This window comes from Martes martes (genome assembly GCF_963455335.1).
Source record: "Martes martes genome assembly, chromosome: 6".
Lineage (NCBI taxonomy): Eukaryota > Metazoa > Chordata > Mammalia > Carnivora > Mustelidae > Martes > Martes martes.
Genome location: NC_137893.1, coordinates 32,096,452 through 32,122,918, shown reverse-complemented (window position 1 = coordinate 32,122,918; position 26,467 = coordinate 32,096,452). Strand labels below are relative to the sequence as shown.

Genomic DNA, 26,467 nt, shown 5'->3' with positions numbered 1-26,467 from the left:
AAATATGAGGAGAGTGCTGATATCCAACAGAAGTAAAGATCGACTATTTTTGTTGTCTTCTAGTTGATGAAGATGAAGGCAGCGGGGTCCTTGAAACTGTCGTCTCTGCCCTGGTAGGCCAAGTAAACAGCTGCCGAACCATACTTGCGGATTACTGTCATATACTAGTCCCCCACAATACCTATAATCAGTTTTTTCACTTCTTCAGATTCTTTCAATTTATGCTCTATCATTCTTGAAGTGAGGCAATCAAAACTGGATGCAGGTGTTCCATTTATAACTCCAACTTTTAAAAAACACACTTGGTTTTCTTGCCTGCTGCTAAGCAACAGAATGACATTCTTACTGAGCTACTATCATGCCCCATCTCACACCCATTCCAGATTTTTTTTTATATATATATATATATTTTTTTTTTTTAAACAAACAAAGAAAAGGTAAACAGACTCAAACTTCTAACGCTAACCCAGATTATTTTAGGAAATGCACAGGACTGCTCTTAAAGACACTTTTTATGCAATGTGTTAAAAAGTTATTGTTCTGCCATCCTCTACAAGCTGTATTAGTCGATTAGGGCTGCTCTAACACATGCCATAGACAAGGTGGTTTAAACAACAGAAATTTGTTTTTGCACAATTCTGGAGGCTAGAAGTCTGAAATCAAGGTGGCAGCAGGGTTAGTTTCTTCTAAAGCCTCTCTTCTTGGCTTGAAACTGGCCATATTCTTCCTGTCTTCACATGCTCTTCCGTCTGTGCGTGTCTGTGTCCTAATCTCCTCTGCTTATAAAGACACCAGGCATATTGGATTGGGGCCCACCCTGATGACCTTATTTAACTTTAATTACCTCTTGAAAGACCCTTTCTCCAATGCAGTCACATTATGAGCTACTGGGGATAGGAGTTCAACACATGAATTTGGGGAAGACACAATTTAGCTCCTAACACAAGTATAAAGAGTAGGTTGCAGACATACGCCCCTTTAGAAGCAAAGAACTGTATCTTCCACTTATTTCCAAATGGTTCAGGGAAAAAAAAAAGTTATGCATATGGTAGGGGAATCTATTTTTTATGTCACTTTTCTTTAAGTCTAAAATCATTTCGAAATAAAAGGTTTTCTTTTAATTATTTAAAAGTCTATTTAATGAGTTAAATTTTTACTGCCCTCCTCTCATGAAAATACATCATCACGTATGGCAGAAGAAGTGCTTGTAATCAATGCTTATCATACATAATAAGAATCTTGTGAACAGAGAAGAAAAGCACCAACAGAACTGAAACAAAGTCCTTCCTATCAATATATATCCAACTCTATATAATTACCTCTTCATCATGAATGGTAGAAGATCCTAAGTTCAAGTTTCTTTCCTGTCTGCTCTAAGTTCCCATCTTTGCCTAAAATGTTGTCTGTACAACCTAAGAGACCCACTAAATTCATTTAAAAAAAGTTACCCTATTTGCCAATCCATTTCACTAGTTACTCTGGGATCATGTAGTAAACAAGGCCCAAGTCTTGGCTCAAGGGTCATTTCTTCTAAAAAAGATCGCCCAACATGACTAAGCACAAGCCGTGACATTCTTAGTATGCATTTGGGCTTACTGCACACCAGTCTACTTTGTCTCTATCGCAATACTATCTTGTTCTTTACAGGCATATGTTTACTGCTCTGCAACCACTGAAATTCAACAACTATGTACCACTAACTCTGCAAATAACTTATTTAGTGATTTTTTGGGAGGGTTGAGTTATAAGAAGACATTTGTTACTTCTCTGATGAAATAATTTTTCATCTCAAACCTAAACATCTAAAAAGTGAAAAAGATCTCTTGAAATAAATGAACAAGTTTGAACTGTATTTCACTATCTTTTAGTGCTAAGAATTCTGAACAAATACAGTTCAAATATTTTCTTACAAATTTTTCAAGTTCAGATCTAACCATCCATCTGCTTAATACATGTGCTTATCTAATGATGAAAAAAATGAATTGATGAGCTAGCTATTACTCAATCATTCAATGCAAGTTTACTGAATACCTACTACATATATTCATGATAGTGAATACCAGACACTGTTTTATGTACCAGTCATGAAGAAGAATATAGTCAAACATGGTCCTTCCAATTACAGAGTCTGCAAGTTAGGAATGAACATTCCTTTCACCAGAAATAGATCAAAAGGTTGAAAGAGATAATTCAGCCTAAATCTCCCTTAGCACATGATGGGAAAGATACTCTCTCATTTAGGAAGATCTATAAGAATACTTCACGGAGGTGGAAATATTTGTGCAGGATCATGCTGAGTAAATCTATACTATCATTTTCACATTTACACAAGCTCATCTAATTTATACAGTGTATGGTTCTTTTAAACATATATCCTTATTTGGTCTTTCAATAGCCTATGTGATAGGGTAAGCTTGATTTTTTTTTTTTTAATAGACAAACGTTTAGCTTAGTACAAGTGACTTACCCAAGCACCTAAATCTTTTAAGTAGAAAAATGAAGATAAGGACTGAGGTATAGGACTTAGGTCCCTGATACAGACTAAATAACAAATATCTTCCCAGCTCGCAAATGATCAAATAGTGTGTGAATCAGATACCTGAACCCTACTATCAGGTAAAATTTTTAATCACAGCTAGTCACAACAAGATCCTACTGCTGCTTTCTCTCACTGTGGGGTACCAGCTACAGTTAATTAGCCAAAGCAGTGGAGCTGGGCAGAAAAATCTTTTTTTTTTTAATTTGATGTGTTGCATTCTGTAAATTTAAGATGTACAGTGTGTTACTTTAATACCTTTATATATTGTAATATGATTACAACTGAAGCAATCAGTATTTGTATTATATCATTACAGTATATTATTATTGTCTACATTCATTATACTGGGCATTAGATTTCTTTGGCTTATTGATTACACATTATACATTTGTACCCTTAAACGCCATCCATCTTATCCTTCCCCCACCCATTAACCCCTGGAAACCACCATTTTACTCTGTTTTTTCTTTTTATAGGTTTGACATTTTAAATGAACTAGGCCAAATAAAAAGCTGGGCTCAAAAACTGGTGACAATGGGGGCACCTGGGTGGCTCAGTCATTAAGCGTCTGCCTTCGGCTTGGGTCATGATTCCAGGGTCCTGGGATCGAGCCCTGCACTGGGCTCCCTGCTCAGGGGGAGGCCTGCTTCTCCCTCTCCCACCCCCCCCGCTTGTGTTCCCTCTCTCACTGTGTCTCTCTCTGTCAAGTAAATAAATAGATCTTTTAAAAAAAAATTGGTGACAATGACAGCTAGATCTTATTTAAGGTCACTCCCATTTTAGTTTACTACCAAAGCAGCAATCAAGCGTACAAGATATACACCAGGATACGGCCCTGGCTCCTGACAAGGTTATGCATGAGGCTCGGTGGTCAATGCAGCAGTCTTGATGGTAAGATCTGCCCAGGAGAGAGAAGCTCACAGCCCTGTGCTCACTGCCTGTTTCACCACTGGCTCAGGAAGGAGCCCTATCAGCAAGCCAGGATCTTCCTACCAGCATAAAAGGCAATTCTCACCCTATTATGCTGTCATTCTCCTGGGTTCTCACTCTTACTGAGTAATCAGACCTGCAACATGCCTGGCTATGCCTAACCACTTAAGAACATACTAGATATCAGCAACACATCATTTTACATGCCAATATTATTCGTGGGATTATCTGTCCCAATGCTACTCTCCGCTATGGTATAATATTGAGAACTGGCCTACATAAACTATTTGCTTAAAGCAGTTTATTACATATTGATTCCACAAACTATTACTTAAATGTAATTTGAGTATACGTAAGTTGAATAACTTATTTATAAATGTAGAACTAAGACTTCAAAGTAAGTTTGTTCATAATAAAAAATAAAAGACAAACATTCCACTTCCCTGTAGTAGTTTCGACTAGAAAATACTTATACGGGGTGCCTGGGCTCAGTGGGTTAAAGCCTCTGCCTTCAGCTCAGGTCATGATCCCAGGGTCCTGGGATTGAGCCCCACATCGGGCTCTCTGCTCAGCAGGGAGCCTGCTTCCCCCTCTCTCTCTGCCTGCCTCTCTGCCTACTTGTGATCTCTGTCTGTCAAATAAATAAATAAAATCTTAAAAAAAATATTAGAAAAAAAGAAAATATTTATAGAATGTAACTTAGTAGTTTATATTTTACACTGGATTGTGATGTTGTATGTATTAGTTACAATGCTATACTTTTTTACCAGTTGCAAACTAGAAAAGGAATAGGTAGTAAGGAAAAACATCTGGTTTAAATAGAGACAGTCAAGATATTAGAATAACCACCATTCTATGCTTTGATATATCTTACAATTTTAACAATAACACTAAAACCACCAAAGCTGGATTCAAAGCCTGACTCTAACTTATTGCCCTGTGCCACTAGGAAAGTTACTAATCTTTTGGGACCTTCATTTGGACTAGTGTAAAGAAATTAAATTATATGCAAAATGTCTAGGACAGCAAACAGAATATATTCAGGAAACTTTCCCAAACTTTGGGACTAAAACCCAGGTCTCCAATATCGCCTAAAGCTTTGTTCACTATGCACACAGACTTAAGTCGTATAAAATGGCACAAATGTGTTATGTTTATTAGTGTAAATTATATATGGGCACGTAAAGTGTAACTCTACTAAATCATAGATCTAATGTCTCTCCGAAGTTACATGCTGTAACAGACTCAACATCTTACAATATTCATTTTTGCTTCTTTTAGAACTTTGTAGAATTCAGAAAAATGGGCAAAAGTGGCACTGGATAATTTGTATTCCTTCTTGAAAAAAAAAAAAAAAAACCACCTCTCCCAAGAAGTTCAAATTTGTATCTTTTTTCTTCTACATATTTCCTTAGAGCAAAGACAGGCATTTAAGATTAATTGCTATTCCCTTTTTTTCAAAAGAGTTTATAACATCTGAATGTACTACTAATGATCAACGATTACGTGGAAGGCTTAGAGAGAAGCCAGGCCCCTAAATTGTTGTCTTCTCATTTCCTGTTCGCTCTTCATCCACCAACAACACCACTGAGTGCAGGACAGGAAATGTATATGCATGGAAGAAAGAAGGGGTGATGCAATGCGTAACATGCTCTTGGATGTAAAACAAGGCCTACATGAACGATAGGAAGCCTTATTAAAGAGCAAAATGAAATAAAATGAATGTACTTCTAATAAAATCCTTGCTGAAAGATACAACTAGAAGAACAATATACAAGGATTAACAAAAATGTTTAAAAAGTATAACGATGAGATTGTCCCTACCATAGAGTACAACATACTACAAAACCGCCATGATGATACTATTTGGACTAATATTTATTTATTGAGAGTTTACTATGTTCTAGGTGCCCTCTAGGCACTTTACATGTAACCTGTAGTTTACATGTAACTTCATTCTTACAATTACCCTGAGATATGTATTTTTATTCTCTCGATATTAGAGAAAAGAAAACTGAAATATCAGAGGTTGAACACCTTGGTATTTAAGGTGACATTCAAGACATGCAAGGGTTCACTACAGCAGGAAAGCATCTGGTATCCCATCTTGGAAAAGTAATTTGGCTATCTTAGTCATTCATTTAATAAATACTTATCAAATGACCATCTTACCAAGTACCATTCTAGACATTGGTCATATGGCAATGAAAAAGATGTACAAGGCTCCTACGTTCATGACATTTATACCCCAGGGTAAGGAGACAGATATTAGCAAGAAAACAAATAAAATCACTTCAGAGTGATACAGATGATAAGAAGGAAATAAAACTGGATGATATGAAAAAACAAACCAGAAGCGGTGGGAGGGGGTACATTTTTTATCAATCTCCAAAAAGTGATTTCTGAAAAAAGAAAAAAAGAAAAACTTGAACACTGAGCTAAGAAAAGGGCAGCCATGTAATAAACTGGAAGAATATTCTAGACAGGCAGAAAAGCAAGAGCCAGAACTGGGACCAGATCAGAATGTTCAAGTTATAGAAAGAAGGTCACCATGACTGGAGTAGAGGAAAGGAGTGTATGACAATAAGCGGGTGTTTACTGCAGGAGCCCAGGTGCATCCTCTTAGATCCAGCAATGCCACTCACAGGACTCTGTTCTACAGCAGTAACAGCACGTAGATGCAAAACTCTGCACAAAAGAATGTTACTGCTAGATAATTTTTAAAAGGAAAACAACTGGAAAAACCTGAAAGTTGATCACTTGGGGAATGGTTGAATGGATTACGGTATAGCCTATACCACAAAGTTAAAAAAGAGTCAAACGCTATCAGTAGTGATCTGGAAAGAAGTCCTAGAGATGCTATGTGAAAAAAGCAAGTAGGTCAATATAAATGACAAGATTCCACTTCTTGTTAATGAGACTTCTAAATTATGGTATGGAAAAAAATTTTTTTAAGTTTTTTTTATTTATTTATTCATTTATTTATTTATTTATTTATTTGAGGGGGGCAGGAGGGAGAGAGACGGTGTGCAACAGCAGGCAGAGGGAGAAGCAGACTCCCTGCTGAGCAGGGAGCCTGAGTCAGGGCTCGCTTTCATGAACTGGGCCTAAGGCAGATGCTTAACTGACTGAGCCACCCAGGGGCCCCATGGTATTGAGAATTTTAGCTCCTAAGTCTAGCCCTGGATAAATTCCACTTTGCTTCCTCCCCCTCCTGCACACTGTCATTCTACCTCCTTCTCTCATTCATTCCCTGCCAGCATTTCAGCTCACCTCAGCCCACTGTTTACTTCTTTACCTGCAAACATGAACAGTATTACAACAATTTTAAGAACACAGCGAAGAACATTTTCCATAACTATATAAACAATACAATAGATTAAATAATTTTGAAATGACTGAATCAGCTCTATTAATTTTAATACAGTCAGGTGGCATCAAAATCTATTTAAAAATCAGAAAGCGTATTATCATGAGCAATTACAGGCAACTAAATATTCAGTTGGCTATCACACAAAGATGTAAATGATGATTATTCTTACCTCTACTTTTGTTCTATAGAGAACAAGTCGCCTAAGACCACATAATTTGGCAATGTGGTTGAAAGCTTGAGGTGGTAGTTTATCACAGGATGAGAGATTTAAGTCCTGTAAATTTGGACACATCTCAGAAATAATCTCCAAGCAAGTTTCATTAAGAAAGTGGCTGCAAGATAATTCAAGTCGCACTAATTCAGATCCGCAAACCTTCAGAAACCTGTAAAAACAATGTTCTGTGTGAATTTTGTAAAATGAAAAGATACTTTCGTGAAGTCCATTGGAATTACCTCAGCTCTTACTAGACACCTTCAGAAGAATGGATTTCTATTAGGGAAATGTAAAACTAGTTTCCCTTAAGTTCTCATTTACTACTTACCAAAATAGGCATGATCAGGCTAAAATAAATCAACCTGATATGATAAGATATATTCATATCTTATAAAAAGTCAGCTAGCACTAAGTGAAAAATTAAGAAAGCAGAGAATGTATTTATTCTATCTATCTAAAATTCACATCCAAGTTGATAGAACCAAAAAACGAAAACATAACAAAACTCTTAGAAGATAGTTCCCCCAAATATCCATACAGTACTAGATAATTTATTTTGAATGTGGCACACAGGGTGAAAGCTTTAATTAAATGACCTTAAAATAAATCAGACTAGCCTTCTCTCAACTAAGGAAATGTCTGAACTGGTTTAACTGTCCGATTGTAATGTTCCTTAAAACTGTTACTATTTACTAGAATGATATTGAAATTATTACAAGATACTCAATTGCAGTTTCATATAAAATACACAGAAATAACTCAATATGACAGACATAAAACTCTATTATCAGAGTGGTAATAACAATATTTATTGTAGTTGCATTACAGATGAGGGGGACAGTCCTGCCCATAATCATCATCTGAAAATAATATAAAAGTAAATGTGAGTCTAGAAATATTTGAATCCATGAAACTTTATCAACTAAGCAAATTGACCCTGAAGTGTACCAATCATCCCTGTCTAGGTCTCTTGACATTTTCTTGCCTGTCACAGTGCCACATCAGTAACAAACTCTTAGTTTATTTATGCCACATCTTTTTTCCTGAATGGATTAATTAGCTTCCAAATACACATATAACATAAAATTAACTAAATCAATCCCTTATGAAAATAAAAGAAGTTAACACTGGACTTCTAAATCAAAAGATTAATTTTTAGCCCTGTTCCACTTCCTGGCATGTGACCTTGGAAAAGGCATTTACCCAAGTCTCAGTACTTTCTCAGCTGTAAAAGGCAGACTAGAATTACATAATAGCACTCACCACACTGCCTCCTGGTTTTGAACATCAAACAATATGTGAAAGCAGCTGGTAAAGGTCAAAGCACCCCACAAACATTAAAATAAAAGTTGAATCTTGGCCAACTCGCATTCAAACAACAAAAAATTCAACTGCTACAAATTTATTTTAAATGTTGAAAATAACTATTGCCCACATATCTTATTTATACCTGAACACCTATTTATTCTTAATCCACTGCAATATGTGTTTTGCTCTCCCTAAATTTGCCCTTTCCTTTTAAATGCCAAATTCAATGCCCTTTCTTTTCAGTGCTTGAATTACTTGACTTATTGTGGCATTTCACACAACTGCCCACCCCTTCCTTAAAATTCCCTGACACTCCTCAAGCTACTCCCTCTCCCGGATTTCTTCCAACCTGTCTCACTACTGTTACCTTTGCTAAACTGAATTAGCTAAACTGTGCTTTGCATCAAGTATGTTCACTTATTCATTCAAGGAATATTTACTGAGATCCTATTATGATTCAGGCATTACCGTAGGCTCTGGGGAGTTAGCAGTGGATAAAACAAAGTCCCTGCTCTCATGGAGCTTACCTATATTTTGGTAGGTGAGGCAGGCTATAAACAAGTAAATGAGTAAAACAAATAGTATATTAGAAAGTAAGAAGTGGGGGTGCCTGGGTGGCTCAGTGGGTTAAAGCCTCTGCCTTCAGCTCAGGTCATGATCCCAGGGTCCTAGGATTGAGCCCCACATCGGGCTCTCTGCTCAGCAGGAAGCCTGCTTCCTCCTCTCTCTGCCTACCTCTCTGCCTACTTGTGATCTCTGCCTGTTAAATAAATAAACAAAATCTTAAAAAAAAAAAAAAAGTGAGAAGTGTTGAGAAGGAAATAAAAGCAGGGAAGGGCAATGGGAAGTATCAAGGGTAGACAGGGTGGTCAGAGACTCCTCTCTGAGAAGATGAGTCAAGACCCAAAGGAAGTACAGGGGTAAGAAAGCAGGTATCTGGGAAAGAACATTCCAGGCTGAGGGAAAGGCAAGCACAACAGTTCTGTGGCAGGATACCACGTAGAGTGAGGAAATGTAAAGAGACTAATGCACAAGGGCAGAAGGTACAAAGTGAGGGGAAGGAGAAGAGCAGGTCAGAGAGGTATAAGAGGCAGTTCATATAGTACGTGTCCCATAAACATGTTGGCTTTAAGGGAGATGGGATTCTCAGTCATCAGAGGGTTTTGAGCAGAAAAGTGACACAACCTCCTTGTGTTTTAGCAGGATCACTCTGGTTTCTGTATAGAGAACAGACAGAGGGGGAGGAGGAGTAAAAACAGGGGGAGAGTCAGGACACCACTAAAATAATCAGGAAAGAGAAGACTGTGCACTGGATCCAGATGGTAGCACTGAATGTGGTGCTCAATATTCAGATTCGGGATCTAGGTCAAAGGTGGGCAAGGTATACTAAATTACGACACACCTTCTCTACATGGAACTGAACTCAGGTTCATTTATTCCTAAACCACTACATTTTTTTCCCTCTTAACTACAATTTCCTTCCTTACTAATTTGTTTATATTGAGTTTTATAAGCTGCCTCAAATCCTTTGGCAACCAAAAGAGATTTCTGGTGTACCCAATACTTAGCACAATGTCAGGCACGGAAAAAACATTTGATGAGAGTTTACTAAACGTATCTTCCAATTATGAAAATTCACTTGAAGAATTTAAGTTTCCTCTTACTCCAGAACACACTAAGTTCTACGGACTCAGGGTATTTTTCCCTTACTAGGGTGAAACTATTCCCAAGAAATATAATGAAATTAATAATTTTACCTAACTTTGAGTATAAATAGTAATTATAGGTAGTTCTTCATATTTTTGTAAGCTAGCAACCTTTGATAATTTTGTAAGTATTGGCAAATTACAAAAGCTAAATGAGCATATTAACTCTTAAAATCTTTAGGCATCTTATCTCTTTAAAGTCTTCATTTTTTTGGCTAAGCACTTCATTCTATATTTTTTCTCATACTGGACTTGCAACACTTTGACCTTTCTTTTCCTCTTAACCTCATTTCTGAACTTTTCTGAAGAATTTATAGTGATGTCAAGCCAATCAGCAGAATGCCAACTGTTAATAGACTAGAAAACTTCCCAAAATGATTTGGTGAATGACAGAATTCGAAAGCACAATAAAGATAATGATCATGCCTATACCACCTTTCTGACTTTCCCTCTCTTTTTCTATATTGCATATTTTTACTCTGAGCAGATTTAGTTAATATTACCATACTGTGTCTTCCTAAATTTACAGAATCTACACTACCTACTTCTTCATGATCTCTGCGGTTCAAGAAGGCAGAAGTGGCAGCAGACTCAATTCATTAGCCGAACACAACTCTTGTTTCTTTCCTTAATGCCCCTCATTTAAGTTTTATGTTACTGCATAATTACATTCATGTTTTTGTCTTGGTCATCTATTTATTCTTCTCAGTTGTGATACTGGTTGCCTTAAAGGAGAACTACAGCTTCTTTATTTTCTATAGCCTCTTCATTCCATGATATGAATTCTCATAAAGTATTTCCTGATACTGAGGGTATCATGAGAAGACCTAAACTAGGTCTCTTGCTATGGGAAAAGAAAGAAATGGCTTATCCTTATGTGGTGAATTAAATTGTCCACAGTAATATAGGCATGTAAGAAGTAATTTGCTATGTGGTAACTTGCACCCTCAAATAATAAAATCATATGAATAAATGACTTAATCTGAGCTTACTCATAAAAATAAAAGGCACCAGTCCTCACAACTTGCCTGATGTATAAAGGTAAGGGGGGATAAAAAGGTAAGGGGAGAATTAGACACAAATATCTATGGCTTCTGATTCCTAGCGGTACATTTTGTTAGCTGACTCTGAGTTTTATAAAACAGCATATTTAAGATAACTCTTTAATCCCTTTTAATTTGGAACATTATTTAATACATCTGATCCAAAATAAAGCCATTAAAAACAAAACTCCTTGTGAGCAGGGGAAAGAAAGTCTTAAAGCTGCCTCGAATCTCTGGGAATTAACATTCTAAAAGAGACAACTATATAAAGCATAGGTAGGCAGCTAAAGAAACGAATAAGTAATAAGCCCTTTATCCCATAAAATTGTAGCTCTGTGTCAAAATACCCAATAAAGTCTTGAATATAAAAAAGCACCCAAGAATATTTTCTTGGATTTCCTCTTAACAATTAGAGGAGTCAGGGATAAAAATCTCTACATAACTGAGGTGGAGATCAAGGTGATTAATTTAAGGCAACTATCCAAAAAAAAATAGTAGTGGAAAAATAAACTGAAGGCTTTTTGAGCATCAGAGTGATATGATTAAGCCTCAAAGCACAAACAGGCAGGGGGGCAAAGAAATATCGGAGACTTTAGGGAACTGTATTATAAAAGAAAAATGGAATTATAAAAGATGTGAGTCTAATGAGTAATGATATGCATGAGCAGTACTTGAAGTTGCAAATCACAAATCTGGAGATAGAATAGGATTTTAATAACTGATTAAAACTTTTAAGTTCTTGTTATTCCAATTCGACCTATTTTCCTACTATTCTGAATAATATAAATTCCTAAAAAGTTCTTTGAAATGCACTTAAACAGTTCCAACTTGTGAGGAAAGGTTTTTCCACAACAAAAATAAACGGTATCAAACTTTTCCCAAACACTTGCTCAAAAGCAGCTCATCATCACTGGTCTCTAGTTTCAAAATGTACTTTTTTTCTTTAAAGTATTATAAATAAGTCTTCTTCACAGTAATGAGCATAAATAGACCATACTTATTCAGAGATTACTCATTAATAATCAAGCCATGAATATTTATTGTTTATTCGGGGAATGCTGCCTACAAGCCATAATGACTATCAATTCGGAAGTCAAGTCAAGGGGGCCAACAGCAATCAGTAGGCAAAACTCCAATATCTCCCACCCATAAAAAGAATTCTCTCTTCCTGGTATTTAAACTTTTTATTTTCTTAATGGGAACAAGGACTATGCTTAAAGGAATGCTATCAAGATTTATAGTTTTACTGGCTAAAATATTAGCATAAAATATGGAAAACTTAAATTTATGTATGTATGCACCTTTGTGATTATTCAAACAGCCCCACAGCAACTAACATGGCTGAATTGAAAATGGAAGAGAAATTGCTGGTGAGAAAGTAGACTGGAGTTTTAATCTTGCAAAAGAAGATCTTTATCCATTTTGAGTCTAAAATTTAAAAAGTAGCTTTACTAAACTTTCTTCTCACAACTTATGCCTCTGCTCATGCACCAGAATGAGCAAACAAAGGGAGTTTTAAAACAGTGATTCAATATTACTGTTCCATTTTACTCATGATATCATGGTCATATGCAATGTTTTGCCAAAGAAGCTGGACTTCAGCTGTCACTGCCCATGCTTTCTTTAAAGTCTACACTCATAGGGGCGCCTGGGTGACTCAGTCCGGTTGAGCATCTGCCTTCAGCTCGGTTCATGATCTCAGGGTCCCAGGATGCTGAGACGAGCTCCATGTGGGGCTCTCCGCTCAGCAGGGAGTCTGCTTCTCCTTCTCACTCTCCCTCTGTGCTTTCCCTCTCTCTCTCTCTCACTATCTCTCTCTCAAATAGATAAAACTCTTTTTAAAAAAAAAGTCTGCACTCATTAGTTATCATCTTGTTATTTCATTAATAAAAATATAGGAAGGATGTGTACATGTTTATAACTTTATCTTTCCTATAGACTGACATAGGAACTATGTTAAACATCTCTTACACAGTCAACACTCACTATAATTTCTTACACACGAAGGGTGAAAACAAACAATAAATTTCTAGTAGTGGGAAACGTTGAAGAAAGAGCTCTGAGAGGAATTAAAATAGCTGAAAGGTCCTTATAATGTAAAATAATGCTATGACACCAGTTATTCATCTATGAGTCAGTCGGTCTTGATTTTGAGCCACAGCGTATGCTCTAAACACCCACAGTCATGGTTAGCTTCAGTCCTTCTTGGTCCCATTAGCAGGAAGGAAAACTTTCCAAATGAAGTGCGGGGTGGGGAGGGGAGCAAGGGCAAGTAAACAGGACTCAGCTGTGTTTCACGGCATAGCTGTCAAATGTCCAGCAATTTTTACAATGTGGATTCTATAAAAACTCACCAAAATCATTCTGCTAAAAAAGAAATGTCTAGTTTTTTACCCTAGATATCTCCTAAGCAAATTTACATAATAGAAAACATTTTGTATACATAGCATGTTATAAAAAAAAATTCTGACCCACAATACCATAATGTTTTATCTAAGAACTCCCTTCCCTGGCTCCACTTTTGGCGGGAAAGAAAGGAACTCAGGGCATCCAGGGTTTCAACATGTGCTATAAGTCATCACTGCTTGTGTTTATTTTTTACTTTGTTGCATAAACTATCACTATTAGCACTTTGAACACACGGTTACTACCCCAAACACTATTATTTCATCCGAATCTTATGGCATCAAATATTTATTTCTGGAACTGCATCTTTATTTTTATAGTCTAGTCAAGGGAAAACAAGGTTCAATATACAAATTTCTAATTCATAAACCACTGTTCAAGAATGTATCCACTGAGGGTGTGTGAAGGGAGAGCTGTTGTTTATTTTTAACTTCTAAAAACAGGATAGAAGATTATTCATTAATCAAAAATAGCAGGTAATTTCCCCAAAGTTTCAACTCCTCCATTATTTAACTTAATGAAATGATGGGATTATACTCTAATGTACAATGAGAATAACCTCATCAAGGTTAAGAGAAAAACACCTGTTTGTATCATAGGCAGAATTAATATGGCATTACTAAATGAATATGCACTTGTGCAAGCTTTCAAATGTTTAACAGGTGACATTTAATAGTAAGAAAACGAAATGCTTAAATAGAAAGGAGCAGAAACACCTGGGCAGGTCTGCAAGTGTGGCCGCCTACTTAGCATGCAATTGCATTTTCAACATAATTAGTTTAAATGAGCTTCTAAATTTGGGTGATGCATTGCACATGTAATTAAGATTTAATTAAAAATGTTCTATAATAAATTGTTTTCCATTTCTGACAAATCACATTAGAGAGGTGGATTTTGATTTGGAAATAGTTTTTAAAATGTGTTAATCATCTGTGCTGAAAATATGAGAAAGAAAAAAAGGAGCTCTGCTGAAAGTTACTTGGGATTTACAAACTAGGAGGTAAAAGGCAGCATTTCCCTTCGTATTATTGTGAAGTTTAGCTGAAGAGGACGGTGAAATTCACTCGCTTTGGTAAGTAGAAGCGTGCTGAACATGATGATATACAAGACGGATTTCTTTCTTATTTCTGTAAAGGATACGGTAGATACTTTCAAACTTTTCTTATGGAAACGACTCCATTGTTCAGTAGTGCTTACTGGTAGAATGAGCGCAGAGCAGCTTGGCACTAACCTGCCAAATCCCGCCACGGAGATGAAGCCCCTGTTGCCAGTCCAGGATAAATTAAGCCACTGAACGAGGGTGCAGCGAGGCTGCAGAAATTCCAGCGAGGTGTCATTGAGCTTTGCCCAGTACGGCTGCAGGTTGAGGTGGGTGTACTGTAGAGGGTCGCAGCAGTGCTGGTTCAGCAGTTTGCAAGTCTGGGCTAATCTACACAGGTCTGGCAGCGTCAGATGATTCAGAATCAGCTGAATGAGCTACATCAAACAGATTGAAAACCAGTATCACTGAAGTACAGCATATGCTCTAACAAAGAACGGCAACATCACGTATTTCCTAACAGTATTTTCAGCTAGGACATCGAGACACCACAGCATTACCCAAAGTCAGAAGAAACCATACTTACATAAGACAAGATAGATTACATTCCAAAATTGTTTCAAGTATACTTGGCTCATGTCTACCACTCTTTTTTTTTTTTTTTTTACAGTACAAACATCTATTTTGGCAATCTGTTGACTAATAGTTTTTCATAGACTCAACATTTCCTGAGCCATCTGCTACACCTCAAACGTGGTGAGAGATGAGAGTTGCCATTTTCAGAGTTTTGCAGAGTCCAGTGGGAACTGGAAAGTACAACGACATGTTTTAATGGCTTTGAAAGACAGGAGCAGAGGCGGCTCGGGAAGATACAGGCCTAACCCCAAAGGGAGAGGGTACTTGTACCTGGAAGGCTCAGCTTTCAAGCGTGAGAGGCAAACTAGGTGAAAGACTAGTTAGTGGTTAAGGGCTGCGTTACAAAGAGCCTCACAGAGGATCTTGAATTTACTCGGGAAGCAATAGGGAGTCTAGAAGGGATTTACACTGCAGAATGACCTGGTCAGATCTGTGTTTGGAAAGCTCACACTGCAGGGGTTACTCCTGGAGGCAGGGAGGCAGGGAAGGAAACCAGCCAAGGAGCTGCTAGAGAGTTCCCGGAGGAAAGAGAAAACAGGGGCCTGCTGGCAGGGATGATGTAGCAAACAGATACAAAAAGTCTTAAACAGGAGGAATCCAAAAGATTTTTAATCTCTAATTAAAATAATTTCCTTGAACTAGTCCAAGATTTATTTTTGTTTTGTTTTGTTTTGTTTTGTTTGACGGTGAGCAGTTTGGGGCTTCTAAACTAATTTTTCTAGAACTACTGCTAAATAGCCTATTCTGGACCAAGAAACAAAGAAAAAAGAAGATCAAATATTTGCTAAATGGTAAAAATCTTTAGATGAGAGGGAATATTGAGTTTCTTGCTTAATGCAATGTATTTGTCTAGCTACATTTTTTGTTTTGCAAATATGCCCTTTAACCTAAATGATGTTCTTCAATTTATTTGACTACGTAAGCCCAATTTCATTTCAGGTCAGAATTTCAGTGTTTTAGGCCAAAAAATTACAAAATTGTGATAACGTGATATTTAAAATAAGCTTAAAGGGTACATAAAATATGAGCATTGCCGACTAGTACATAGATTGTGTTCAGTAAGGTTTGCTCTTTAAGACTGAACTGGACTTTAAAAAATATTAAAGGTTGGTGATATTTAAAAAAGGGAACTAAAAGGAAATTAAAAATTAGTCTAAATCTCATCACCCCAATAACACACTAACTTCTAACATCTAAAATACTTATACAAAGAATAAAAGGAAACTGGAGTAAAACATTAGAAAACCCAAACACTGAAGAAAGGTAGAAAATGAGAAGTCTCTATCATCAAATCTAACAAACTTTCTCCCCACTGGTAAGTCCTTATGTTTTTCTGATCTCTTCCAATAAATATGCACAAAATCCCATTTTGGATTTGCACTCAAAGAATGATACTATATACATTGTTCTATACTTTGCTTTTCTCATTTAATGATGTATCTTATAGGTACCTCTTTATCAGCACATAGAAATCCACCCTATTTCTTTCTATAGATATGGCATACTGTTCAACTAATTCCTCACTGACATAATTCCCATTTTAATACTGCAGTAATGTTGTGTATGTGCATGTACATATATCTTGGCAAACTTTGCAAATATACCTTAGGGTGAATTTCATGCTTTTAAATTTTGACATAAGCACAAAATTGCCCTTCAGAGTGTTTCATTGATTCACTACGAACAGTGTAAAAAATGCAGGGGCGCCCGGGTGGCTCAGTCGTTTGGGTGATCCACTCTTGGTTTTGGCTTAGGTCATGATCTCATGGGCTATGGGATGGCACCCCGCATCAGGCTCTGTGCTTAGAGGGGAGTCTGCTTGGGATTCTTTCCTTCCACCCTTCCCCTCACATGCACTCTCTTTCTCTCAAATAAATAATTTTTTTAAAAAGTACTTATTCACTTATGTCCTAGACAGCCCTGGAATCAATAAATTTCATCATTCTGAAAGCAGAAAAAGAAGAAACAAAGACAAAAACAGTTTGGCACTGTTGTTTTTTCATTGTTCTTTTTTTAACTACAGAAATGTATCCCTTTGCCAAGGGAGTTACCAATGTTTCTTTTCTGTTGGTCTGTTTCTGTCTATTTTGTTCCATTTATTTATCCCTTATTTCTCTCACATCAATAGACCTCTGAGTCAAATGAGTTTTGTTCTAATTTTTTTAGAGTTTATGCACTGGAATGCCCTGGATTGTCTGGTTGCAAAGGAGACTCTTTCTTCATTGCTGACCCACAAATATCATTCCCATAGGTTCAGAATATGTCTTATAATCTGGTAGAACTAGTGCCCCTTCCATCACTCTTCTTTTCCAGAATTTTCCTGAGTATTTTCATGTTTTTTTTTTTCAGGTAAATTTTTCAATTAAAAAACAAAATTCTTTATTTTAATTGGGACGTCACTGAATACACAGATTAAGGAAAACTGACACCTTTACTTTATTGTGTCTTCTTAGGCAAGGGCATGGTACAATTTATCATTTAATGATCTTTCATGTTCCTAGAATTCCTAAAGCTATTGATTTTTGTCTATTAAGTTTGTGACCTGCCAACTTACCTATTATTCCTAACAGTTTTAGTCTAGTCTCCTAAGAATTCTAGTATATAATCATATCACCTGCAAATGATGACTTTATCATGATGATGATGATGCCTCCGTTCCAAAAATTATGTCTTTTCCTTCTCATATTTCCAGCATTGGCTAATGCTTCTAGAATAATGTGAAGTAATACTGTTGTCTTGTTTCTGGCCTTAATTTAAATGTGAGCCACAAATGTGATGCACATACGTAACTTTTAAAGTAAATACATTTTTTAAAAAGTCAAAGAGTGCAGTTAATAATACTGTATTGTATACTTGAAAGTTGCTGAAAGTAAACCTTAAGAATTTCCAACACAAACATTAAAAAAAAAAGTTAGCAATACGAGGTGACGTATGTGTCACCCATCTTGATCTTGGTAATCCTTCTACAATGTATATGTGAAATCAACATGTTGTACACTTTAAATATAGAAATCGTATTTTTCAATTATTCCCTCGCGAAGTTAAAAATAAAGGCAAAAAAACAATGACATTAATTTTAATAGTTTATTTAATATTTTTAAATGATCATTTCAAATGTAATCAATATAAAACCACTGAGATGTTTTATTCTTTTTTTGTATGAAGTATTTGCGATCCTGTATTTTATACTTTCAGCACATCTCAATTTAGACTAGCCATTATTTCAAGTGCTCAATAGTGTACGTGGCTAGTGGCTACCACAGTGGAAAACCCATTTCTAGTGTCTGATAACTAAATATGATGTTAGCTTTGGTTAGTAATATTTGGTCGTAGACAATTACAAGAAGCTTAACAGAGCTTAACAATCTTTAACAGAGATGGATAACAAATTGGGTATCTATCCAGCTGTCATTTGTCAACCAAATTTATGTATCTATAAAGATGAGAGAGGATTTTTCTCCTTTTGACCTAGAACTATGGTATTATAATTCTCTAATAGCAAAAACAATTCTCTAATACCAGAACACCCTTGAATTCCAGGAATACGTCCTGAATGATTTTGTTGTACCATCTTTTAAAATAATTCTATTTACTTTATTGTATTTGTTTGCAGAAGTAAAACTGGTCTGTAGTCTTTTTATGTGCTACAATGTTACACTGGTTTCATAAAAATGTTGAAAAATTTCCTTTTTCTTTATGCCATGGAAGAGTTTAAATACTATAGGATTTATCTGTTTCTAAAATGTCTGAAAGAACCTATGAAAGCCATCTGGTCTTGGCAACAAACAGTAGGACCTTAAATATTTGTAGAATGAATTAAAAATCTGTTGTTTTAACTACAATATTAAAAGTTATATCAGGACATTTTTAAGCAGTTAGTACAAGAAGGCATTAAAAATTAAATATATCCCTGCATCAGAGGACCAATAATTCACTTTTTCCAGATGATTTGTAATTTAAATAACACCCAGCAATTTCTGACATCATTCCAAACGAAGGACACCAATGTTAAAAGATGTGCATCTTGTGTGAAAACATCCTATGATACTTAATATTACATTTTAAGCATATATCAAAACAGAAAAAGCATAATGAAAAGTCACTGAGATCATGATATTAACATGTGAAAAAGCACTTTTGGATTTTGATTAAATAAGAGATAACTCACTTCAGGTCTACAAGACAATACCCATTAATCATTCCATATCTGGTATCTATCACAATGTGTTTTTATATGGGGGTAGCCTAGCATGAAGTACCATTTGATACTATAGTGCATGTAGGATGTGATAGTGGGGAGGACTCTCCAAAGAGAGTTGGTCTATTTGCCCTCAAAACCCGCTCTACTCATAATTATCTTCAACTATAGAAATACTGTCACTTGACATATTTAAGAATTGGGTTTTTTTCCACTTTAAATAATTTGGATTATCTTAAAATAATTTGGTTTTTGGTTTTTTTTTTTTTTTTAAGTTTCTCTTTTTAGTCAGTGACAGATCATTCAGTGTTCTCTCTCTATGCATGGTGCTCTCTCTGCATGGTGCTTGGCTTTCGTCAGGGCTGGTTAACGTCCTCAGACCACAGGTTCTGTCTGCTGGTTTCCTCCCCATGCCTCTGTGGTACTGATCTGTACTGACCTGTACTGTACTGACCCTGACCTGTACTGGAAGCCTTCCGTCTCTGCTGCCCCCTTCCCTTCAGCACAGAAGCATGCTGAAATCTCTCCCAACTTGCATCATAGACAGAAACCTTCCTACCCGGCTGCTTCCTCCACCATTCACTTGTCCTTTCTCCTTTTAGAAGGTAAGTTAGAACAGATAATTCCTTTAACTCATACTCCCCCTCATTTTGATATTTTTGAGTGCCGCCCAAAGGGGCGAAGTGTTAGGCAAGATGACCAAGTATTCACTATTGGTGGACAGTCTTCTCCATGTCACAGGTCATAAACAGAGTGTATTCACAGAAATACTTTTCTGCTTATACTCAAAGTAAAGAGCTTTTGTCTCTGCTTCTCTTACCCTCCTTCACGCCCTAATCAAATATGACAAGGTGTTCTCATTCTTCACCTTAGGTTCACAGCACCACTGAACTGATTATCCTACAGGATTATCAAAGATCTCCCAGCAACCAAAACCTGTGGGCACTTGTAATTTAGCTCTCGGCGGCACTGTGGCTATGTCCTTTTTGTGTCTTCTACGCCTCTTTCGCTTCCTATTGCTTCAGTGTTAAGACACGGTCATCTTCACCTCAAGGGCCTTTTCTGACAGGTCTTCCTCTATGGGACTCCTAGACATTAGTATTCCCAGAATTCTGCTCTTGGCCCTTGATTCATACTCTAAGACTTTCACCAGTTAATTTTATCTACCACGGTGCCCCTCACCTCTTCCAAGTAGACTCACTCAAATATAAAGTCAGACCTTCCTCCTGCATTTCAAACTAAAATACTAACTGCCTACTGTCCTCAACTAGCTGAGGTGCTTTGAGGAATCACAGGCACGTCAAAGTCAATGTGCCCTTCCTACTTTCACCCACTGTTTTATGATTAATGGCATGTCCATCCCACCTAGTCATTTTGAGCAGAAACCTGAAAGTCTCTCTGATGTTCTGCTTCCTCTAGAGATGAACATTTACTAGTTACTTTCAATTTCTACCATCTGAGCTCTGGATTATTTCTCCTATTCATCTCCTTTCCAAATCTTCCAATACCTAGGCTTCATCATTTCTTGCCTTAATGACAAGCAGTAGTTTCCTAACTGCTGTCCCCTGCCTCCCACCTTTACCTCCTCTCGGTCTACTCTTCATTTGCCAGCGGGGTAATCTAAGATAGAAATCTCATTCTCTTATTCTCATTTCTAAAACAAATTAAATAAAACCTTCACTGTTTCCCTACTGACTACAGAAAAGGTTCACAGTCTTTTTTATACCATGACACATAGGAAAGACGGAATTTACATGAAGGCCAAAAACTTGGGCAATTACTCTAATTGTGGGCCAACACAGGTGCAAAAATGCCTGCATATTATGGGTAATTCCTGGAATGTTAGCTATTCCCCACCTTTCTCTCCCTCTCAAAAAAGCATTACAGAGAATACAAGAAAGTGAGTGTGAAACTATTATGGGTATATAATCTTGGATCTCCTCTAATTTCTTACCAAAAATTATTTATATAAGGTCTCAAGTATCTAGGAGTTCCCCCAATTAATCTTGCTGTGTACTGAAGAAACACAGCACCCTGAGGAACACGGGCTGAAGGGATAAAACGCAAATGTCTCAGTAAAACCTGCAAGCCCTCTCTGATGCAGACTGTGCACCGCCAAAGCTAGGATGTCCTGATCACATCTACACGAATGGTGTGCTGCGGAGTTAGGCACCGAGGCAGTTCTGAGCTTCCACCCAGTTTCATCTCCTACAGCCTCTGCTATTGAATCCTCTTCCATCACCCTGAAAGGCGGGAGTTCCCCAACAGGTCACACGTGTTCACTTCCTCTCACCTCTGTACATTCTCTTCCCTCTGCCTGAAGTTCCCCTCAGTTATTCATCGGAATGCTCTGTGTCAGCCATTTCTCAAGTCTGGATAAAATTCAAAAACTGTTCAAAACATATTTGCTGAATTTAAATCTCTACTTTGTAGTTTTAGGAAATGGGTAAGAATCAAAGAAGTGATTTCGTTTCCTCCTGATGAACGGCTCCCACTGTTGTGAGGACAGATGCTCCTTGAAGCCCTGGGGGACAACCCTGTCAGGATCCCATGCTCCTCTTTCCCCAACTCAACTCTCCCTTCATCCTTCCTCAGTCCTCTCACCCAGGGGCCACAGGGTCTCATTCAATCTGTGAAGCTTTCTTTCTATAACACAAGACTTGACCTAGACAGCCTGGGTGGGATCCTGGCGCATGGCTTACTGACTAAATTACCTTGGATCCTTAACTTCATCTCTCTGTGGTAGTTTTAGCTACTCCACAAGATGTATGGCAGCATTTTAACTGTAAATGTTGTATAGGCATTGTGGGGGCCATTAGGACTTCAAGAGGCCATCTTACTGTTCCATGCAAGCTAAGCTACTTGTGTTATTAGAAAGAAACCTGAAATACCTACCAGTTTGGAAGGGGATAGTCTAAATTGGCTAAAATTTGTGTTTATGAATTTTTCCTAAAAAGACTTGGTTATGTTGTTTTTAACCACACACAGCAGTTGTCAGCGAGGGGCAAAAACGCCTGGTGGTCCGTTTCTGGCATCTGATGCCTGGGAGCCAGGGATGCTAAACATACTGCACAAATGCCCCTGGAGAGACACAATGAAAACAAGGCTTTCGGCAGAGGCACCTTCCACCTACCCAGACCAAAAATTATAACCAGTCAGTAGATTATAAATGGGAGTTAGTAGAGAAGCATAAAGGACACTTGGAGAAACTATGGGCTTATCAAGTAGATAAGCATCCCTCTCACAGTCTTACTAACACTCTAATGCAAGACAGAAGTGGTAAGATTACGTAACATAATTTTGTCTAGTTTTTTCAAAATCAAAACATAGCTGACCCTTGAACAACAGCAAAAGTTAAGGCTGTCATTCCCGCCCCAGCTGAATATCCATATATTACTTCTGACTCCCCAAAAAGTCAACTACTAAGAGCCTACTGTTGACTTAAGCCTTACAGCTAACACAAATAATCAAGTAACACATTTTGTATATTATATGTATTATGACTATATTCTTTCAATGACATAAGCTAGAGAAGAGAAAATTTTAAGAAAATCCTAAGGAAAAGGCATTTACAGTACTACACTGTAAAAAAAAAAAATCTATGTATAAGTGGACCCACACAGTTTAAAACCATGTTGTTCAAAGGTTAATTATATATAATACATGAGATTACACACACTTTACCAACGCTTGCATTTCTCTGATAGTAAAAAAAACATTAATACCTAAACATTTAAAAATTATAGTGTTATGTCAATACTGCTACTGATTATCTTTGGCTTACCTCATAAGGCAGTTTATCAAAATATCCATTATTTGGCCCTTCCCCGAGGGCAGTACTACTAAGCTTTTTGTTAAGACTATCCATTCCACAAACATCCTTTTCTTCATAGTCATCATCTTCTAAATCATTCATGTCAATAAGTGAAGTCTTGAGAGAAAGCACTGGCTTGTCCTTTGTACCATGTAACACGACGGCATCTAATTCAGTGTAATAATCCAGAAGAGAACTATTTACTTCCAGCCGTATGAGGTTTGTGGGAAAATTTATCTGCTTGATACAAGGTTTAAATTGGCGAGCCTGGGAAGCATTCACCTTCGTCGGTTTCTCGGACCAAAGAATCTCCCATCTGCCAAAGAAAGAAACTTACCTATAATACGCTTTGGAATGTTACCTTAAGATTATGGCCCCATGCCCAATATGTTAGTGTGATGCACAAAGGTATGAAATAAGGTGAACAGAATTAAACACAAGTATTGTTGCCAGTACATAAAAGAAATATATACTAAATGCCATATACTTTGAAATATCTGTACTGCTTAAATTATTTTTAAAATTCCCTATAAAGTTCTTTCTGGCAAATTTCACACTGGTCAGTTAGAAACTGGCATCACTAGAGCTACATGAGGAACACCATTTGGTTTCACAGAAAAAGGAAACCCTAAGTCAGCATAAGGCGCACAGGATGAACAAAGCTCTGCTGTGTCCCTGTCCTAAACCAACTGTGGAAATGACACTGAGCGTCTTGTCACACCAAGGTCTCCTCGTCTAGCTTTTTCATTTCTTTACTGGCGTCATATAAACTCAAAACTTCCGGGCGCCTGGGTGGCTCAGTGGGTTAAGCCTCTGCCTTCGGCTCAGGTCATGATCTCAGGATTCTGGGATCAAGTCCCGCATCGGGCTCTCTGCTCAGCAGGGAGCCTGCTTCCCTTCTCTCTCTGCCTGTCTCTCTGCCTACTTGTGATCTCTCTCTCTCTCTCTATGAATAAATCAAATCTTAAAAAAAAAAAAAAAAAAACCTTCCATCATCTCTGATTTTCTTTCATCTGGTCATTAAGTTTCGTCAAACTTTTCATGAAATTCTTGCTTTTATATGCTTTTCCTCTGAATTCCCATTATTCTCCTTTTCAGCCATCTGTGTATGTTCCGTATCTAGCAAGTATCTAACACATACCACGTAAATAACATTTTCTCCTACTCCTCCAAGATGAACCCCACGTTCCAACCAGATTAGTCATTACCTTCTGGATAATAAACTCATTTCCACCGTTGTGTCTTTGCTCATGTTGTCTCCCCACAACAAAATGCCCAACCTGCAATTATCGGCCCATTGATTCTTCAAGGTCCAACTCACATGCCGTCCCTTCAAAGAGGTCTCCTTATAAAACTATTTTCCAAAATTATTTAAAGATTCTTCGTAATGTAGCATCATTAGATATATAATATTCTCACATATGTGTTATTAGTAACCATTTCTAATATTATTCCCAAATATATCAGAGAAACTTAAAAGATCAGACAAAAAACACTTTAATAAACATCTTTCCATTTCTAATGACTTTAGTTAGCAGAATTTTTTTAATGTAGATTTCATGTCGAAGACTAAGTATTTCTAAGTCTCTCAATACATACTTCAAACTGCTTTCAAAGAAGCTTATGCCAATAGCATTTAAGAATGACTACTGAGGAATGCCTGGGTGGCTCAGTCAGTTAAGCCTCTGACTCTTGATTTCGGCTTAGGGCATGATCTCAGGGTTATGAGACTGAGCCCTGTGTCTCCACGCTCAGCATGGAGTCTGCTTAAGATTCTCTCTCTCTCTTCCCCCCCCCACCCCTCCCCCACCCCCTGCACGCACACATTCTCTCTCTCTCTCTAAAATAATACATGAATTCTTTAAAAAGAATGACTATTGAAAGTTTTATTTATTTATTTATTTATTTATTTTTAAAGATTTTATTTATTTGACAGAGATCACAAGTAGGCAGAGAGGCAGGCAGAGAGAGAGAGAGGAAGGGAAGCAGGCTCCCTGCTGAGCAGAGAGCCCGATGCGGGGCTCGATCACAGGACCTTGAGATCATGACCGGAGCTGAAGGCAGAGGCTTTAACCCACTGAGCCACCCAGGCGCCCCAGTTTTATTTATTTTTTAAAAATAATCTGTAATTTCATGGTAAGCCACATCTCCACAAGATGTAATTTATAATTCACTGATTACTAATAACACTTAAAATGTTTTCATAAATTTATGAATCATATGAGGTTTTTTTCTTTTTAATATATTGTCTATTCATTTCCTTGACTGAGTGACCTATCAAGATTTAAGTAAAAACTGATTACAGCAAGGCATTTAGGAAACTGAAATAGACAAAAGAGTGTGAGTCAAAACTACATAAGTCATCAACATGCAGGTACCCTAATGGTCTTTAGGCCAAGACGGCAGTGAGAAAGGCATAGAGCACCAACCTGGAAGCCTACAGCAGTTGTTCTTGGGGATTATATAAACATGTCACTAACCATTATAGTAGGAACTTTCGCAATTATGAGCACCTTTGTAATCACTTCATATCTGCTACTTTTGTAAAACCCCTCAAACATAAAGAGCCTGTGAGTATTATATCTGGAGATAACATGGAAGTAGGAATGGAGAGATCAGTCCCACTCTCTAACCAACCTTGGGAAACTAGGGAAGAGTTCTAAGGCGTAGAGCAAGTTGTGGCAGGTTCAGAGTGAAGGAAAGCACGCTGGACATCTTGCTCTTCCTGTGACAAGGCAGTAAAGCCCACCTGGAGGGCCAGGCTAGACCCAAGTACCCCTAGAGCTTAACTGCAAAAATCTTGAGGGTTCCTAACAACAGAATTGATTTCAACACTCTAATGTAAACCTATGCAGTTAAATAGAGCTAGCCATACAGATACAAGGAACTGAAGTATGAATCATTTAAAACCATGTCAGTGGGAAAACGCATTCCTAATTTGGGACAGTATATTTCCAAAAATCATGAGGCAAATGGTTTTACTACTTGTAAACAGTAAACTCTTACTATTTGTTGCCACGCTAAAATGACATCAGATGTTAGAGGAACGCTATTGTCTGGGAAACAAGGACTGCGCAGGACCCTGTAAAGTAATGGCCCAAACTGGGTCACAACACATGTGGTCTAACCCAGTCTATTATGATTTAGCTTCACTGAGGAGTTTTTCTGAGGCTTAACAGAAACACTGAAAATGTGATGTAGAAATCACCTCTGCCAGGTCCTTTGCAATAAACAAACACACAACTAACACATGTTCTTCAT

General features: G+C 37.3%; 1 protein-coding gene across 2 annotated transcripts in view; it reads right to left on the bottom strand.

Annotated features, from left to right (window-relative positions):
• Positions 1-26,467, bottom strand: part of FBXL4 (F-box and leucine rich repeat protein 4) — a 77,147-nt gene that overhangs the window by 26,514 nt on the left and 24,166 nt on the right. For both annotated transcript variants that reach the window (XM_080805545.1, XM_080805544.1), the window contains 3 exons: positions 23,177-23,522; positions 14,751-14,995; positions 7,012-7,225 (listed from right to left, as the gene is read on the bottom strand). In XM_080805545.1, coding sequence (XP_080661671.1) covers positions 7,012-7,225; positions 14,751-14,995; positions 23,177-23,522 — 805 coding nt within the window. The remainder of the gene's footprint in view (positions 1-7,011; positions 7,226-14,750; positions 14,996-23,176; positions 23,523-26,467) is intronic.